This window comes from Leptosomus discolor, chromosome Z (genome assembly GCF_034619465.1).
Source record: "Leptosomus discolor isolate bLepDis1 chromosome Z, bLepDis1.hap2, whole genome shotgun sequence".
Lineage (NCBI taxonomy): Eukaryota > Metazoa > Chordata > Aves > Leptosomiformes > Leptosomidae > Leptosomus > Leptosomus discolor.
Genome location: NC_141419.1, coordinates 92,149,762 through 92,170,445, shown reverse-complemented (window position 1 = coordinate 92,170,445; position 20,684 = coordinate 92,149,762). Strand labels below are relative to the sequence as shown.

The 20,684-nt window shown below is 43.4% G+C and overlaps 1 protein-coding gene across 1 annotated transcript in view; it reads right to left on the bottom strand.

Annotated features, from left to right (window-relative positions):
• Positions 1 to 20,684, bottom strand: part of DCC (DCC netrin 1 receptor) — a 566,036-nt gene that overhangs the window by 266,594 nt on the left and 278,758 nt on the right. The window contains exons 4-5 of the mRNA XM_086479399.1: positions 20,007 to 20,157; positions 19,515 to 19,651 (exon numbers count right to left, since the gene is read on the bottom strand). Coding sequence (XP_086335525.1) covers positions 19,515 to 19,651; positions 20,007 to 20,157 — 288 coding nt within the window. The remainder of the gene's footprint in view (positions 1 to 19,514; positions 19,652 to 20,006; positions 20,158 to 20,684) is intronic.

The following is a 20,684-nucleotide window of genomic DNA, read 5'->3' as shown; positions in this document are numbered from 1 at the left end:
CACTTTTTCTTTTTCCTTAGGTCACTGTTTGACATTTCTGTTACAAAGGATGACTGATCTTGTCACTTCTCCATGGTTTTTAAACATTTGATTCAGTAAGGTTTTAGCCAGCGCTACATCCAAACAACTTGGGCAGGCGTAAAACAGAGTTGCTTAAATTAATAGAAATGTTACTACATAATACCTAAAAAGCGTGTGCGTTGCTGCAGGTTAGTCTGGTGACAGGCACCTGGTGTTTCGGGTTTCCCATAAAACTGGCCACGTGATCATCACATTAAATACCTGAAACCCTAATGCTGCACCTAAATCAGGCGCAAACGAAGACAAAGTGCAATTCCCTCTATTGCTCTGACCACTTCCACGGGCAGCGAGCTACCGCATCCTTCATCCTTAGAAATGCTTTGCACTTCATGGGATGTAACACAAACTAAAAACCTCAAAACTCTCAATAGGTCAAGGGAAAAAAAAAAAAAAAAAGAAAAGAAAAAACATCAACCACAGCCCTTTATGTCTCTCAGGCACTGAACTTCGGTCTTTTTTGTGTGACCCTGATTCAACTATTTGAACTCATAAATCACCAAAGACGCCTGGATTCCAGGAACTTCATCATTTTAATTCCCCACCACTAGCTCAAGAACTGGAAACCCTTATTCTCCAACCTTCTTCCAAGGAGATTTTAATGGCTTTTTCACGGGTGCACAGGGCAAACCCCCTTCTCTCAGATCCACGTGGCCCCACCACATTCCACAGGACACCCCTAACACAGGTGCCACCCTGAGCATCCCCCCGGTGCCTGGCCAGGCCGGCGGGGAGCTAATGGCATGTCCGGTAGTTGCTCTAGGAAAACTGCTGCGGCACTTAGACCGCTTCCCTGCAGAAGTGAGCACGACAGAGAGCTACTCCAAAGCTTAGATACCAGCACATGATTTACTGCACTTCTTAACTTGCCATCTACCTGGATTGTCAGATTCCAGCTGGGGTTCTTTTTTCAGCTATAATCCACTTCTTTTCGGCCTGGGTACGTGGCTTGTATGACAACAAGACACAACACGACAACTCTATTTAGAGGAATATAAACATGCACGAACCCATCAGCAGCCCTTCCAACCTGAACTGAGCTTTTGTTAATAGTATTTTTGGTAATCAAATAAAAGGGCTGATGTCTCCATGAGCCCCTCTCACCAGCACGACATGCTGCAGGGTTCCAGCACGCTCTTCAAGAGGGTCACCTGTTACTTCCAGTATTTTGCAATAGGTTTCTTTATCGATTGCAAGATGAACACGGTACCTATGAAGTTTGCCTTGGTCAACTTGCTAACTGAAAGTACATTTTCAGCAGCTGCTTGTCGAAGTAACATTTAAGGTGTCCGAAAGCTTCCTTCTTTTTTTCCTCTCTCCAGATATCTGTGGGCTAGACTGCATTTTTCTCTTTGTTTTATTATACACAACAGCAGCCACAAATAAAAAACAAATCTCCACAACAGCAGCAATAGCACAGAACTAACAAGAGCAGGACAGTCACACTGGTGTGCCAAAAAGCACGCCGTTACACACGCATGCATCTCTACTGCTAAAGCAGAAATCAGTTTTCTACCACCAAAAAGTAAAAACAAGGGCCCTTCCCAAGGCGTGAAAGACACGGGAGAAAAAGATGTGCCAGGCACTCAGCTCTGTTACGCTCAAGTTTAAGAAGAAAAGTGAGAAAACGCTCTTAAAATAATTTTTCTCCATCTTTGTTATTGCAGAAGTATTTTTTCAGGTCTAATAAATCCACAAAAAATTAATGTGACCTTATGATTTCAGAAAAAAGTAACCATCTGTTTGGTAAAGGTTAAGGACTTGCTAATTATGTTTCATTTTGTTATAAAAGGCCAAGATCCTTGAACCAATGACGAAGCATTAAAAAAAGAAAAGGTTTCTTTATGAACTTTTCAAGCATTGTTTTTGACACCCAGATACCACAATGTTTTGTATTTATATGCCCAGCTATCACGGCAATCGCTTGCATTAAAAGTAAAAGGACAAAATGCCGCTCTATAAGGGAAAATCTGTAGCAGTACTCCTGTCTGCTAAACCCAATGTGCCAAGGATAGAAATACAAAATCTAAACCAGAAGGTTCAAAATATCCTTTCGCCTAGGCCACGTGTACTCCTCTTGCTTCTCCAGACACCATCCAGAGGCAACTCTTGCTTCTCCAGACACCGTCCAGTTATTGAATACCGTCCTCCCACCCGCAGAAGCAAGCAGTGCTCAGCAGGGGTCCGCACCCAAGGAGCAATTCCTCTTTTTCGCCCTGAAGTGAACGGCAGCAAGAAGAAAACCAAATCCTCCCTTTCCCCATCAGCACCCTGAAGACAGGGAAGGCCTTAAACCCTGGGGGAATAAGGTAGGGATGTCTCTTCTTCATCTAACCCAAACATTTAGGACCTGTGCTTTCTGATTTACCAGTCAATTGACATTGTGGACTTGAGAGAAGCCCTGTGACATATTATTCGAGGCGCAGGGACGAGCCAAGTAGGAGCCTCAGTGTTTAGCACTGCCCGGCTCGCTAATATTTCTCTCCTCGCCTGAACTGTTCCTTCTTCCTCCTCGGTTTCATTTTGTTTGGAATGCAGGCGAAGCAAAGTTAACAGTCTCCTGCCCCACATTAAAAAAAAAAAAAAAAAAAAAAAAGGATACACAGCCAAAGAGACGTTCAACACTGGATTCAATGATGCATTTGAAGATAATGTGGCGCAACAAAGACACAAAGCAGACTCAACTACAAACACTGAATAAATATCTTTTCTGCTTTTAAGAAGAACTTAGCAAGGCCAAAGGCAAATGCAAAGAGGACGCTGTGCGAAAGGGGGATGGGAAATCAGGAAAGCAGGAAAAAGAGAAAAGAGACTACGCTAGATTGTGGCTTCCTCTGAAAAAGAGCTTTTATCCAAGAGCCCCTCACAAAGACGCTCTTATCGCGCACATATATAAGCTGCTCAGAATTTTTATCCCTCTCTTTTGAAGATAAAGGTTCAAACCTTGCAGGTCTGATACAAACAAGGCTCCCGCTGATCTCGGCAGATATTTTGGCTGTGTAAAACCATAGGGATGCGGTGTGATATCTCCCAGATGGCTTCCGTGGAACTTTATCTGTTTTCAGGAGTTGGCCAAACCCTGCCTCTCTCCAGGGTTTCCATGGGGAATGGCCAGAAGCTTACTGGGAGACGAAGGAACCTAGACATCCCCTGTGCTAACCCAGCCACGGTTCCAGTGGCGCTGAGCCCGTGGGGTTTCGGGACACAGTTAGTAACTCCCAACCCATAGCTGGGGAGCAGCAGAACTAGGACACCTTGCAGAGCGACCAATCAATTAGGACGTGAAGGCTCTTGAATAGAGAACTCAGAATAAATTCAACAGCAGGTACAAAAAAAAAAAAAAAAAAAAAGACCTGAACTGGCTCTGCTAGAAGTCAAGTCTAACACAGAAAATTGGCTTTCTCAGCAGAAGGTATTAAAAAATGTCTCTGGGACAAAAGACACTGAACAACATCCCCCTGTAGCACTTCCCCCAAAAACACCACCATCAGAAAAGAGAAAAAATAGTGACTGATCCCTGTCTACATTTACCAGTAGTAACGTATTAGTGTACGAGTCCCATATAGTTTGCAGTACCATGCTCACAGGATGGTTTTTTTTATCACAGATATGGCTTGAACTCGTGTACGGTGCTAAATAAAGCCTTCCATAGACAGCAAGGCAGCTTCACAGGCTTCCACTGCTGCCCCAAGGCTGAGCAACAACCAGCACCCACAAAGCAGGGTGAGCCCCGAGTCCTTCCAGGGACCTGCTGACACTGCTGAGGAAAAGCACAGCAGCTCCTACCTGCCACAAGACTATAGTGTCTGGATGCAAGATCAGAGCGATGTCCCCTCACTACTAACCTCCACCAAATTTTAACTATTACTGCTTACAGCCAAAGCCGAGGGATGAGGAGAGCAGCTACTTCTAACCTTACTCCCATACATTCTCCACACCTCCCATGTCAAAATCACTGATTTTTTTGCTTTAGAAGATGGCTTTCATGGTTTCGGTTGCAAGAAATAAAACAAAATCCAAACCCTCACTGGGAAAACGCTAAATCTCTTCATGTTTCTCAGTCAACATGAAGAGCTCTTCCATGGGAAACACCGGAGCAAGGTGCAGGAAAATCAATGTACACACCTAGCAAAGCACTTCATGTCTTCAAAATATCATACAGGCTGACATGAAACACGCTTAGTTTCCCAAGTAATCCGATATATTAATTTATTTGCAAAAAAACTTGGCTTTAAAATAGGCATTTCTAAGCAAACTATTTCATTTTGCTTTTTTTCATGGAAAAATGTCCAAATTTTTATTTAGTTATTTATTTTTAATAAAAAGCACCGTTATTTAACAGATTCAGTCATCTCAGCTGTCAGTGACAACATTGCATGAAAACATACCGCAGGCAAGGCTGTCTCTGTTCCAGCTCCACCTGCCAAATTAATTTATAAATATGGATAATAACATCAACCAAAACTGTACCGTTAACTGAGAGGCCGTGGCCATTTTTACACGACTTTACAAACTGAGGTCCTAAATGGAACAAAGGTATTCACATGTAAATATTACCGCTCCTATACAAGACACTGCACTCACCACAGCTCGTGCTCTTCAAGATGATGTGAAGCTCATCTGTCCCCAGCACAGACGTACCCACCATCCTGCAGCATCTACCTCTGGTATCGTACTAGGCATTCACAGAGAAATACTTACCTTTTCTGTGGCACCTACAGTACCAAAGGGAAACTCCCAGCTTGTCTGGCAAACAGAAAACTCAACAGGCCATTCATGCACCTAATGCTCAGACTAGAAAATGCTTCCATTTACCCACAGAAATATTAGAAAAGGACGTAAGCAAGGACAAGTTGTCCCTATTAAGCATTAACTGATTGCCTCCAGGACAGGGACTGCTTAAAGCTGTGAATTATCTAAGTGTGCTGGCATTTTTTAAGAGAGTAAGCCCAAAACAACGCTGCAGTGTACCACAGGCACTGTAGCACAGCAGCTGCAGAAGGAACCATTACTCCAGAAGACAAGAATCGGTGTGGAACAGTTTAAGCTTTAACCCTTTACCCAACAGGGTCGTTTTTCTTCTCACTCCTTTCCTACTGACACTATTAATGGGAAATCAGAAGGCAAAACCAGAAAAATGGCTGTGAAAAACAAGCTACTAGTACAGCAGAAGAGGAAGAAAGATAGCAGGAAAAACACTAAAATCTCTAGTATTCGCTGAAAAGCAACTGTGGAAGCTATTTCTAGCCCACAGATGTTGTCAACTATTTCCAGCACCGTCGGCCACGCTCCCTCTCATCAAAGTCCATCCTTCGGCGGTTTCCACGACCCTGCTCTCACCCAGTCCCCACCACCTTTCTAATTATTCCCTAAATGCATCTTTCAGACGCTTCTCCTAACCTTCCTGCAGCACACGAGCTCGGCCTCGACGGCGGTCCAGCAGCGTGTGCGGAACGCTTCACCCCCCCCGGCTCCAGCCTGGGGCTCCAGGATCACATCCTGCTGCACCGCAGACAGCTGCTGCCTGCAAAAGGCAACGGCCAAGTTCTTCCACCGTTGTAGCAGCAGCGAACAGTTATTACAGCAGCCACACTCACGGAATAAGCAGCACTTTACACTTACAGAACGATAGAACAGTTTCGGTTGGAAGAGACCTTCAAGATCATCGAGTCCAACCTTCGTCCTTCTCAAAGGACATCAGGTTTTTCGCATGGAGAAACGGGAGGGAGCTGGGGCTCGTCCAAGGTCTCTCCAGAAACGACCTGTGTAGGTGGGCACCGAAAAGAGATCTTCCTGAGTTGTAGTTTTCCCTAGTTATAAGGCACAGTAACGGTCTGGGTAGAGCTGGCTACATCCAACCGCCAGCTTGGCAACCCTCTGCGTTTGCGTGCAATAAATACTGAGCTTTCTGCTCAAGGGCTTCGCCCCTCCTGCCATCCTTGAGTTCAGAAAGTCCTTTCAGAGCAGATGACACCCGAGGTGTCCAGCAGGAGCCTCCTCAGCCTGGCAGTTACCTCCATACCCTCTCCTACCCCACAGGATGACCTTCTTTTTCCTAACAACCTGATTTAAGAGGGAAAACAACAACAACAACAACAACAATAAACTCACCAAAAAAAATACTTCCATTTTATTTTCAAGGGAATCATTTTCTGTCATCCCCAAAAAGTAAACTTTTTGCACATAATAGCCAGCTCTTCTTCACTTAATCTGTACAAATTGGTGGGAAGATGAACAGGAAAATGGAAGTTAAATAACTAAAGATTTTGAAGAGGTGACAGAAGAAATAACTTCACATTAAAGCACGTATTTACTGGATACATATCCATGTGCTGGTACATCGAGATGACCAAAAATATCCTCTGTGCCGCAAATTAGTGTGATTTGGAGACTGAAGATTTAGGAAAATCATACATGGGTAGGAACGTAAAAACAAAAAGAAAAAGGAAAAAGGAAGGAAAAAAGCTGACTAGGGTGAACCAATTGAGCAAAAAGCTATTGAAAAAAATATTCAAAATGCCATTTTTGAAAAAGATACACTCTTCAACAACGTTTGGCAATCTCATATAATCGAGCTTTAAAGCTTTCCTTGCTTTAAGTATCAAAAGCATCTGCACCATGAACGAATAGACTTTTCCAATATTTAAAGATAGCAGAGGACAAACTACACATGACTGCCACGGACCCTCTGCAAACTTAATCAACTTGCAGCCTCCACTTGGAACAAAATAAAATACCAGCTGAAATTAATGCAATTTTATTATGCACCTATTAATAAATGATTGATTTTCAGACTTCAAACAGATCCTGTTTTGTGGAGATCTACATTTCAAGCAGCTCAACGCAGCAGAAGTCCAACTCATTTTTCGTAGTCTATATAAATTTCTTTATAATTTATAAAAGGCAGGTTCAAAAGTTAAATGCAAAGGAATGAAAATTAACCTAACAAAACAAGTTTCCAGCCCACAGCACTGTAAGAACGGCATTCGGGTAAACAGGACTAAATGTACGAAGTGAAATTTGGTGGAAAAAGTAATAGAAGAGCAGGTTATCGGCCTGACCTATTCTGAAGATGTGATTTTGGAAGGAAGATTGGGTTCATGGGGAAAACGCCAGCGAGCTAACCTTCCCCATGGCCTCCAGCTCCAGAATGATGCCAACGAGCTGGGAGCCTGAGAAACACACTGAATATTGAGACGGCACGCAGGCCCATCCCCATCACCACCTAGAAACCAGATCTGGTGTTCCCAAAAGTCCCTTCCTCACCCCTGTGGGTTTGCTTTTTTCCATCCTCAAGCCTCCTGGCTCCTCCTTCCGCCCTCCCTTCAGAAACCCAGCTTGGCCAAACAGCTGATCTTCTATAACGATCTGTTCTGATTTGAAAGAGGCAGCTAAAATAAATATTTTAAAAAGAGCTTGACACTTGGACAAGGGTCTCAGTGATGGATAGAGCAGTACAGTCCTCCTGCCCAGGGAGGGTAGGAGCACAGGTCAGAACCAGAAAGAAAAGCTGCACTTTCTGGGTTTGCTGTACTTCTGTCTGTGCAGGGCTGTCTACCGGGATCTGAGGAAAAAACAGCTTAGAAATTGCAACGGGAGCTTCTTCCCTTCTCAGTTCTTTCTTCCCCAAAATTGCATGCAAATAAAGACAATGCTTTGAATGAGATATTTCTGTTCTCTTCCGTCTTCTCTTGTTCTGGCTATTTACAAAAAGTCCTAGGAAAAAAATAAATCCCTAAATAGACTGTCATCACAGCAACAAGGTCCAAGTCCTTTCGTCCCTAACGTGAAACCTATGTGAACCTTCAGCACCGCACATCTCAGCAGCCTGGGCTGTTTCACTCACCGTTTTGCAAACCCCACGGAGGACCAAAACACGCAAAAGCTTACTTACTCCTTTCTTTTCTTCTTTTGCCTCTCAGTCCAGTTTCACAAACACTAGAAGCTTTGCTTCCAGTTCATTCTGATCCAGTGGCCAGGTTCAAACTGCCCAGAAGAGAAGCTTCTGCACAGGTTTACCTTCGACTCTTGGGTATCATCTGTGACAAGATACCGAACTCAACCGCTTCCAAAACATAAAGAGCTTCAGCACCTTTAAATACCATTTCAACTCCGTTTTACACAACTTGGAGATAATTTCAAAGATACTCTGTTCTCCATGAAAACAAATTCAAGTTCACGATTTCTTCTCATGTATAAAAAGGTGGGTAAAAACCACTCGCGGTCGTGCCCAACTGGCCTACAGCTATGCTTTAATCAGGTAAGCTGCGACAAACCGTTGCTCACAAGCCCCATGCTGTGCGTATCTAACACACCTTTAAGGTTTAAAAGGGAGTGAAAAAACCCAAGCCACAGATGTCAGCCACACAAGTCCTTCAAAACCAACTAAAGTCAAAGCTATCTGAAGTATGTTGGACATGCCGCATATTTTAAAACCCGGCTTTGACTAAACGGGCTTTTACTATTTCTAACCCTCCCCTCCTGCTGGGCAGCGGCTGTTTCCAACACCCACAGCTGCTGTACAGCCAAGAACAAAGCACGCTTTGCTTGGCTGATGCGGTCGGTATCCTCAACACCACTCTGCTGCTGGGGCTAATACTGAGGGGAGTTGGTATTTCACAGAAATTTTAAGTGGCTCATAATAATTAAGTGTACACATAATAAATACGAGCTCCATCCACTGCCTGGCTGCATTCATGGAGAACTCCACCGCTCCAGCAGCTCTTCTTCGAACCCAGGACCACGTTCTAGTCAGACTTTGTAATTCCATAGCTTCTCGCAAGAAGAACAAAAGGAATTTTCTGTTAACTGTGTAACCATACATCTAAATACATTTACGAGAAAGAACCTGTGCTGGTGTTGAACATCTCCCTTGAGCAGCAGGGGAAAAAAATAAAGAAAAGAAATCCTGTTATTTCAAAAGCCGCAATTATTTAGCAGTCATAGCGAATTCAGTGCCAGCTTGTTTATGCAGTTCCTGTGAACGATGATGCAGCCAGTGTCGAAATTGAGTTTGTTCTTTCCCCCGGCATAGCGAACTGTTTGTCTAAGCTAATAAATGTACGTATTAACCCAGCCACCTCGTAGGAAGCCTGTTCTACACTCTGTTCAATATTTTCTAGTTAAACTGATCGGAACCATTTGCTCAGAAGACTTTGGAGAGCCTCTCCCTCGCAACTGGAATATACACACTTCACAGGCTGAACTGGAGTACTCTCCAAGTCCCAAGTGGTTTTACCAGATCGCCACTACCGAAAGCTGTAAATGCCCTCCCAGCAAGCTGCAAGAATATCACTGAAGCCAACACAAAACGCTTTCAGGAATCTGAAGAATAGTCAAAGCTGGGAAAAAGTCACGGGAATACCGCTTAGGTACAGGTGTTGTGAGTAAAGGAAAGTTTTCAGTCTTGGACACTCTCCTGCCTTGTTTTTTAATAACTGAATTTTGGCAGCTGCATGGATTCGTGTTGACTGTATAGTTTAAAGGAACTACTCCATAACTGAGTGCAGCTCACCATTCACTTCATTTAGGACCTTTTATAACTATTAATGAAACCGATGGCCAATCACTCTTGTCATGCCGAATCAAAGCACAGCCAGAAGGCAAAGGGAACAAAAAAAAAAGGTCTAACAAACCTGCTGCCATTCATCTCGTGTTATAAACAGAGCACACAGGGAATCACAACAGCGTGTAAGCGCAGTGATGCCAACTTTCCTCTTCCCTGCGAAACTCTGCCCTAACTCTTGATTTTAAAGACGTGGCGTTCCAGAAAAAAAAAGATTTTGCCCTCCATCAACAAAACTACTCTGCTAACGAGGTCTTTTCCAACATAATGATTCTATGATAAAAAGGGATGGTGAAAATCAGGCTGGAAGGGACCCTGAGAAATCACAGCCCACTCCACGGCCCCACAGCAGGACGTCCTTTGGTTTACGCGTGCCTCATAACTGCTTGTGCAACATGTTCTTAAAAGCTACACAGACACGTTCGTAAACTAAAAGAAGCTGTAATACACAGTGTCATTTATTTACTTTTAAATGACATGACTGTGCTTTGCAATGAGATCCACATACTTTGACCGCCTTATGCACGTACCAGGGTGACTTACTCTCAAGCACCTTGCTCCAGAAAGTACTCTGGAGGTCTCAGGAACAGACAGAAAACCACTCCAAGGGCAAAAGAAACCATTTGTCTTGTTACAATAGATATTCAGGCAGTTCTTCAGTTTATAGTAAAAGAGATAAAAGATTGTCCCCCAAAGTAACCCAGCTGTAGGCTCTTCTCTCCATTGAGACAGAGACTGGAAAGTCAGAGACGAACAGCCAAGGGTCAGGTTAAGTACTGGGAACCACTCCTCTCTGAGGAAGCTTTCTGCCTAAAACATTTAGTTTAAAAAAAAATAAAAAATAAAAGCTTTGTGGGGTTTTTTGTTTGTTTTAAACAAGCTGTTTAAGATGTATGTAGACATCTGTTGTTTTTATTTCTCAAATGCGGCCAGCAACATGGGGAAACTCTCATTTTGCTTGCATCATCTTTACTCGTAGTTTTCAATTATTTTTTTGGAAAGTATATAACATGCTCTCCTCATTGGAAATGGCACAGTGCTAAACCATGCTAACATATCAGTTCTAACAGCATACTATGAAAGATTCCTAGTGTTGTTATTAGACCTTCACAGAAGCAGCTGAAGGCTACAAGCAGACACCATTGCTCAGGAACCGGACAGTGAAAGAAAATTTCTCTCTTCACTGGGTTCATTGTGTTTTGTCTCAGCCTGCTGAATGCTCAGAAGGGAGACTTAATTCATACTTAAGTGTAAATACCAAAATGCAGTAAAAAGTGTTCTTCAACAACTACACAGTTATAAAGTAATACGGACAGTGCTTTTGAAAAACAGTGAATTGATAAAGAAATTTTTTTTTTTTTTAACACCAACACACATTAAAAGTTGGTGAAGCAGAAGCTATAGGTGTCCTGGTATCATATATGGCTCAGTCCTACCACCGAAGCTAAGCTTTCCCCATTACCTCTAATCCAAAAGACCCACATCCTCCACTTTGAGCTTTACCTATCAACACTGTTCAAAACACCTCCTGTACAACACAAGTTTGAAGGAGACATTTGCTGGTAAAATTAAAAATAAATGCATTGGACCTACGAAGGAGATTCTCAAATGGGCACTTTAGCTCCCAAACCTCACTGGAGGTCATGCTGATCCACAACAGGTAACCCCTATTTTTACCCCAAAGACTCAAGGTCATATTTAAAAAACAAACCAAGCATCAAGCAAGCAAACAGAAACAATAAAGACTTCTGTCTCCGAAGGGTAAGTAGCTTCTCAGTATTGCTCAGGGTCAGAACTGGCTCCCCAGGTTGTTCAGGCACTTCTCTAAATCTCATTTAGATCTCACGGTTGGACTAGATGATCTCCAGAGGTCCCTCCCAACTCCGGCCATTCTGTGATTTAGCCCCGATGACCGTAAGCAAAAAAAAAATATCAAATCTTAAGAAACGTGTGCAAAGCCCTAAGGGGCCTGGAGCCCGAAAACCGAAGTTAGAGATGGCTGACGGAGGCAGGCGGGGCAGCCAACTGTGCCATCCCCTGTTGGGATGGAGAACATCTCCGCTGGTGCCGCGCCACAAGCCAGCGCTACGCTGGCAGGACCGTGCGCGGCACAACTGCCTCCGCGGCCCTGGGGGGAAACGGGCCCGCGGCCGCTGCGGTGGCTCCGCACATGGTCCCACCACCGCCCCCCGTGTCCCCAGCAGCAGAAACGCTCCCTCATTAGCTTCTTTAACGAGCTGTCGGCAAAATCCCTCTGCAGCTATTGCGGGCTGATCCACCAGATGAAAAATTTAAAAACCAGACTACGCCTAGATCTGGCGGAGTTAACTTTCCAGCATTCCTTCTCCTGTGGATTCAAAGGGATTTCTGCATGAGTATTCTTCTCTTAAACACAAGCCTGTAGATCATACTCAGACACAGCAATTTTCCTACGCTCAGCCAAGTGAGCACCAATATCATAGAGCTTGTTGGGTGTATTTATTTTTAATAGGATTGAATTTAAACACCGTTATCAGAAAATGGCAACGTCGGAGTTTCACGCAAGTGCTTTTTACAAGTGTCAGGTGCTGAAGAAGTATTTGATACTCATGATGCATTGACAAGAATTCTGTTTCCAGAATGGTCTGAATTAGGCACTCAACTCCCATTCCGTCCATGGCAATAAAAATCAGCTGACTGTCCCTCAATCGCACACCGTGACCAGGATGAGCTTTCCTTTACCTGCAAGTAGGCATCCACCTCACTATTCACAGACTCCATTAAAGGAAAAAAAAAAAAAAAAAAAAAAATTACTCAGAACAAATTCTTGAAAACAGCTCAAAAAGCAAAATAAGATGGCCAACAGGACTGGAAAAAAAGGAAATTCTCAAAGATCAGACTGCTCTTCATTCCAGTCCAGCCCCACTGCCAGTACCAGCCAGCAGCAACAGCATCAGCACAAGCTCGGAGAAACTTTGTGGTAAATAGGTACAGATGCTTACAAAATAATAATTATTATATTATCATATAGAAGTGGATGCTTCTTCCCATAAAGGATTAAGTCAGCCCTGAAGCTCACACACACAAATATATACACGTATCTTTTGTCTATTTATACAAAAAAAACACAGACATGACTGTTGAAAACCTGTTTTCTTTGGTGTTCGATACGCCCTTACCCAATACAACGATGCCAACTCTTGAATGAAGCTCCAAATCTGTTGGTTCAAACGCTATAGCCTGACATGAATCTCTGCAGATCAATAGAACGCTGTTTAAAAGGGAAAAATAAACCATTTCATCACCTGTAAATTTGCAGCAGCAGTGTTAGCACTCCTGCCTACTCAAAGATTTTGCCTGTCTCGAGGGCATTCAGTCGTGACATGAGTTTCTTGACTCACTGAGGGCGCTGGATAAGCCAGTCCATTCTGCTCATACCGCTTGGCTGAGCTGCTTCATGGAGTTGAAGATATATTTAAATATATATATATATATATATATGCATCAGAACATCAAGCACGTTCACGCGCAAAAGGAAAACTGCAAAGATTCCTGCAAAACTCTGCTGATTCCAGTACTTGCTCTGACTCAGCATGACTGCCAGGCATTCAGCCATGCATATGCTACCTTGTACCCCATCTTCAAGCATCCTATTAATAAAAATACTCTTCACACGCCAGTCTCAGCCAGGACATCCCCCATTTCCCCGCTCCCCCCCATCCTCTGAAACTGTTGCCACCCTTATGTTTTACCCCTCCTTAGGCTGCACCCCTCCAGAAGGGAAAACAAATCTGAGATCAAGAGAAAGAGAGGAACTCACAGTAAAAACCTGTCAGGGCTCAGACAGCTTTGCCACAGAAAACCTGTGGCACCCGGGGTGCTTTGCAGTTTACTGTTTATGCCAGCACAGACCCCCCGTGAGTGCTGAGAATTCGTCACTCCTGTCATAGGGTTACACAGCTCTGCTGGTACTGTCATTTTTAATTTCTTAAGTGTAAAAAAAATCCTTGAAGGGAATAGCTAACATTTGGAGACTAGCTACAAGGTGGCCCCATAACATTGTTTTACTGTCCCTGCTTGTATGTGGCACCGTGCAACCACACCATGCTCTCCGTCAGCAACGGTGACTGATTTCAAAGGGGAATATTTCATCTTCAGTAGCATAAGATTCATTTAAACACTCTCCAAACATATTTTTCCTGGATGGAATGATATAACTGGCTTCTGTGAAGCCATTCAACGCTACTGATTAGGCAATACGTTTTTAAAATTCTCTAAATAAAGGGGAGTGAACATAGGAAAAGTTACAGATCCATCTAATCTCGTCCAGCACCTTCACCTTAGAATGCTTGGTTACATTTTGGCAGGTAAATCCAGTACTTCCAACCAAGTCTCAGTTGCCTGTCCCACATCAACACCCAGAAAAAGTAGTCTTTTCCTAAAGCCTGATTAAATATTTAGACTTTCGTCTTTTCAGGTGATGGTACCATTAGTTTTTTTCTCGCCTCAGTGAGAACTAGGTACCTCAGCTCCATCAATCTTCTGAGAAAGGGCACAAGAACACCACATGGGACGCGTCTGTCTGCTCGACTTGACGGCTGTAGGGATGGAAACCCCGCGTTGCCATGTCACAGGCTCACAGTTACACCCACAAGAAATATAACAAGCAGTAGCAACGTTCCCATTTATAGGGAACTTTCCAGTATGGAAACTCAGCAGGAAAATGAATGGAGAGAGAGAGAGGCAGTCTTTGCTTTGGGGAGAGATTGGGGTTTTATGTTTGTTTGTCTCATTTTTGCCTGAAGTAAATTTATTGCAATTATTGTGCTGCTTTGTCCTGCCAGCTCACATAGACGTACGCCCCGTCCCATAACGGGCTATAAACTGAGAGCAGAGGATAATTAAACACTCTATCCTGTGCTTGGTTTCTCCAACAAGCTAGCAAGACGTGAGCACGATTAACTTCCCCCACAGCGTGGGATCGCAGAGTAACAGACCCTCGGGTCACTCCAAGTTTCTTGTATTCACCAGCTCCCGCAGAGCTGCTGCAATGTCCATCCGCTGAAGATCTGCCAGCTTCTCTACAGGTTTCTAATAGTCAAAAACCTTCTATATTTGGGAAACGATCGTTCTTCAGGACCGGTGCGTTTGTGCCACAGCAGCTTCAGCAGCGCTCACCAAGGCAACGTTAGAAGGCTCCTCATTTTTCATGCTTTCATCGCTGTGTCAAACCATGTTATGGTGATGCAGGCTTCCTTCTTAATACTGCTCTCTACCTAAGTGATTCACACACAACAACGTGATCCACGCGTGCTTTATTCAGTACTTTCCATGACCTTGATCTCCGAATAACCATTTTGCTACAGGAATTTATGCAGCGGAGTCAGAAGGGAAACTGATCTGACCAAGATGCAGCGTGCCTACAATCGTTCACTCTTGTCAAAAAGACCTAGGTGATTTTCTAAGCCGCTTCTCTCATGTGGCTTTACCTTTGATGTAGCTTTTCTTCCGCAGCGGCGAACAAAACTAGTGCTAAAACCAATTCATGCTAAAAGCTCCTTAGTAAAAGGCATTTGCATAGAAAAAAAAACGCTTCCCAATTCCAGTCAAGTTGTTTGCACCTTACGCATATGGAAGCTCGGTAAAAGTGAGCAGTAGATGTTTTCTGCAAACACTGCCCTTCAGATCCAAGGGGTTGAGTGGTTTGTTGGTTTTTTTTTTCGCTTTTTGCTACTACTTTCTCTTACTTTAGGCAGTGACCTAAAAGTATCTCAAACCAGCATTCCTGCCCCAACACTACTGGAAAATTGGTCCCTTCTCTGTTCCTCCTTAAGGGACGTTTTAGGAAAAGAAAATTAAAAATAAAAAACCAAACCTATTACTTCAATCCTTTTAAAAACAGCTGCCTGATTCAAAAGCGTTGATAGTGTAATTCTGAATATATGAATTCTTACGTAAAGAATAACTGACAAAACTCTCAGCTTCCAGAAGAGGCGATGCTCTGCCCCAACTGTATCAGTAGAATCATAGTTTGCTCTTTGATGCAATTAAGGGACAATCCAAATACAAGACAAAGAAGTGAGATCTGCCAGCACATCAGCAGATCCAGTAATTCAGTTATGACCATCTACAGAAAAGTGGGTTTACAGAATTTGATCTCTCCTAGGACCTGAAATCCCAGGCATTTATCCCACCACGAAACTGGGCTGCAATCAGAGCGAGATCCCACAAACAGCTATAAGGGTTGGATGGAAAACTGGTTTTCTGGGTTTCTGTCACTTTCTGAACACTTAGGGAGTGGGGGTCGGGGGTTTCCTGGCTAAAACAACAAAGCAGATTTTCAGTCTCGCTTAACAAAACAGGAAACAAAAAACCTACACAGAAACACCCTCAGGGACCAAAAGGGAACAAACCTGAAGTACATTTCTGAAAGCTACGAAATAGTTAGAAAATAATTGTAGTTGACACTGGTTAACACATTTAATCATCTTCAAACATTTGTTTAAACACTGAAACTACAGATCCTGCAGATGATTTACACAGTAACGAGGTAATCTGCACCGGACCTTTTAACTTCCATTACGCAAGGAGATAGGGTGAAAATATTGCCAAAAGGCCACAACAGAAAACTAAAATTTAGCAAAATACATTATCTCTTTTTGCAAATTCATTTGGCTCTTGCAATTCTAGCCTATGTCCGACAAAGAAGGGGTTATTTTTAGCTCTTTAAAAGAACTAACAGGAACTCCATTGTGAAACACGCTCTGTTTCTTGCAAATAGCCTCATTACTTAAATGATCAAAAGCATCTTGCTACCATGTGATGTAACTAGCTTTGATCTGATGTTGTCTACTCAGACTTCAGAGGAGATAATTATTGGACTGTTACTTTTTTTTTTGCACTCTGACTGCAAATGTCTCATTTATCCCCCTTCACACTACAGATACATCAACAATTAAAGGATTAAATCAGTATTAAAAAATGCGAGTCTTGCAACAAAATACTGATGGGCAATTTACAGTTTGTTAAATAAACAAGTATATTCACTCGAAGGAAAAACACAGAAATATCTGCACTTGTATCTAGCCAAAGAAGAAAACAAACCTATCAATTAATTATTCTGTTTATCAGATACAACTATTACATGAGAAACTTTAGTGCGCTTGAGAGTTTCCTTGTGGTAAGGACAGATTTAACAAATAAACAGATTCTGTGCAAGTTCGTAGCCCTGCTACACCGCTCTGGCAAGACAGACATCAGGGGATTGCTGTCATCATCCCTCCAGTTTAGTCATGCAATTTCCTTTGAACATTTTCTGTTATTAACACAAACATACATGAACACGATGTTTCAGTGAAGTCTGTCACAAATGAGTGATCTACTCCTGAAAATGAAATGTACATCGATACCGTGCCTAAGTTACAGCTCCTTTTTTTTTTTTTTTTTTTGCACCTGTTCCATATTTGCGAATTCCATACGTGAACAGAAACTCTACCAAAGAAACCTTTGATCTGCCAACACGGTGACTACAATTGCACTGTGCCACGCCAATGCAGTTTCAGTTTCCCCTTGAGACTGAAAATACTCGGCAATCGCAGTATCTTTCGTATCACAAAGTCAACAGGTTGGAAAATACCTTGAAGATCAACTCCAACCATCACCCCAACCCCACCATGCCCACTAAACCACGTCCCCAAGTGCCACATCCACACGGTTTGTGAACACCTCCAGAAAGGGTGGCTCCACCACTGCCCTGGGCAGCCTGTGCCACGGCTTGACCACTCTGTCAGTGAAGGAATTTTCCCTGATGTCCAATCTAAACCTCCCCTGGCACAAATTGAGGCCATTCCCTCTCGTCCTGTCGCTTGTTCCTTGGGAGAACAGACCAACCCCACCTCACCACAGCCTCCTCTCAGGCAGCTGCAGAGAGCGATCAGGTCTCCCCTCAGCCTCCTCTTCTCCAGGCTGAACACCCCCAGTTCCCTCAGCCGCTCCTCACCAGACCTGCTCTCCAGACCCCTCACCAGCTCTGCTGCCCTTCTCTGGACACGCTCCAGCACCTCAGTGTCCTTCTTGCAGTGAGGGGCCCAAAACTGCACCCACCATTCGAGGGGCGGCCTCACCAGTGCCCAGTACAGGGGCACGATCCCCTCCCTGCTCCTGCTGGCCACACCATGGCTGATACAGGCCAGGAGGCTGTTGGCCTTCTCGCCCACCTGGGCACACTGCTGGCTCATGTCCAGCCGGCTGCTGACCAGCACCCCCAGGGCCTTTCCCACCGAGCAGCTCTCCAGCCGCTCCTCCCCAGCCTGTAGCGCTGGGTAGGGTTGGTGTGACCCAAGGGCAGGACCGGGCACTTGGCCTTGTTAAACCTCATGGAATTAACCTCGGTCTTTGTGTCGGTCTAATTTCACACTTAGCACCATGTTGGCATTTCATCGTCTTCTTTCGGAGATCATCATCATCTTATATTCATCCTTACACCCATACTGCCACCACATACCTCTCAAACTGCGTGAGAATTTATGTACCTTTAATTTCTACATGACACTTACAGCAGAAGGCATAATGAAGCCAAAGCTAGAGGCATTACAGACTGAACACAGGCAGGAATAAATTTTTCAAAAGGTACAGAAAGGACTTAGATGCAACACTCTTATTAATTTTCACGGGAACTGTATGGTTAGAAATGATCTGTGCAATAATCTACGCAATGATCCTCCAGCCACAGTTGCTCTTACCAACAGATACTGCAATCTATTGTTTGGGAGAAATACCAGGTAATTTATTTATACTTCTCAAACAATTAGTCACCTGCTGCACACTAGTTTTGAAATCAACATATCTCAGTAAGACAAATAAAGTATACTGCCCAACAACTTCACTGCCTTTTCAATATTTGATTCCTTATAATGAAAACAATTCCATAATAAATGAACCTCCACAGTTATAAAGCCACATTTTCATTTTTATCCAGTAAAACAATGTATTGCATTAATGTACCTAAAGAAACAGAACTGAACCCTCCATCACCAGTAATTACTATATTTTATTATGGCTTGATTAAAGGATATTGTTATACAAGCACTGAATATCCTATAATCCAAATTAAGGCTCTATTCACTAATGAAAGTATTTTTCACGCATAAGCTTTAAAGCCAGAATGCAAAATGAACAGCACATCGAAATATGTTATTGTTTGACCAAGTATTAACTATGTCGTTCTTTAGATCCGACTGAATAGCACTAATGTACTCTGCTATTGTTCAGTGGTTTAAATAAAGAAAAAAAGAATAAAAGGCAGCTATTAGATTTAACAGATTTCGGATCCCATTAATATTTGCCACGAGGAAGGAGCGTAGGGGAAAGCAGGGTCTGTCAGGAAGGTGCTTTGGTAAGATTTAACAGTGGGAACCCGCGGAGTATCACTGCTGAGCCGGATTTACTTGGACTTTTGTTAATTAGGTGAGAAGACGCAAAAACCATTGATTTTTCTAATATTACCATATGTTTGTGACGTTAAAGGAAAAAAAAAAAAAAAGCAGCTACAAACCTGATTTTCAACCCACTGCATTTGACAACGTGCCCAAGGGGGATATCCATTGTAATGCCGAAAACAAGGCTTCAGGAAGGAGAAGATAGAGGGAAAGGAGGACATACAGAAGGCAGGAGCAATTAGCACCTGATAACGTAAGTTGTTCAGCAACAGCAAGGCTGTGGGGCACGGTGGGAGGCATTCAAAGACTTACAGGACTTGGCTTCCATGGGTGTAAGTCCCTGACCAAAGCAGGGGAAGGATCTCGTACAGTTTGCAGTTATTTGGCATTCTGGGAAAGGGAATAATTAAAAATGCTCTTGGAAAAAGCCAAGTGGGAATAGCTCCTGTACTCACCCATCACCGACAGCTCCGCAGAGCCACTGCTGTTCTCGTTTTTGTAGGTGACTACGCACGTGTACGTCCCAGAATCGTCGTCAGTCACGTTTGATATGAGGAGGTTACTGCCAGCCAGTAACGAATACTTTTTGGACCTGAAACATTGATAACATGTGCGTTAAGGTGCTAGCTCTGTCTAGAAAAAGACACACAGTAAATTCTGCTGTATGTAATTCTCAGCTGTGATTTCTGCTGTTAATAGCTTTACACTTCCATTTTAAATACCAGCCAGGTGACATTTATGATCCAATCCCACCCTCGGATTTGCTGCAGAGATGAGTTATAGCAGCAGGTGAGGAGACGCATCCAGCCTCATTATTATTTAGGAGGAAAATCTCATGGCCTCCAAATCCACCCCCCACTGAATTTAAAGTATTACTCAGTGGTTTGCCTGTACTTTGCTCAAGGAAACGTAGTGTGAGATATGCCACCCACAAAGGACCGAGATACCTGACGGGGAGCACTTCATCTCCTCGCAGCCAAGTGAAGGTGGGAGGGGGGTACCCAGAAACGCAGCACTCCAGAACGGCATCCTTCCCTTCCATGGCCACCACGTTCGACGGCCGCTGCAGGAAAAACTGCTGCCTGTGCAAACCTTGATCTACGAGAGCAAAGAGAGACAGTTATGATCCATTGGGAAAAAAAAAAAAAAAACAACAAACCAACAATAAACTAATAAACAAAACAAGACTCTTTTTGTTGGGAATGGGGAATATAAAATGACTGATCAATAACAGGACCCCAGAGACCGCAGCTTTCGCAGATTCCTACTGATGGGGAAAAGAGAAAATCATAGTCCAGACACATAAAATGTGCATCAAATGGCAATCTTGGAGCTGCTTACAGGTCGGCCCCAAGGGAACAATCTGAAGGCAGAAAAATACCAGCTTCTGGGAAAGTGAGAAAGGACTGTTTATAGCCTGGTGTTAAAGTCAGGTCTTGGAAAGCCCGAGGAAAAGGCACAGCCATGGCAAGAAAAGACAGATATACGTAAGGTTAAGGGTGACGCTGGATTAACGACACTCTTGGAGTTGCAAGAGGGAAGTTCATAAACACAGCAGGTGAGAGACGATTCAAGTTAGGAAAAACACAGAAAACCAAGTAACTTGAAAAATCTGAATTGAGAAG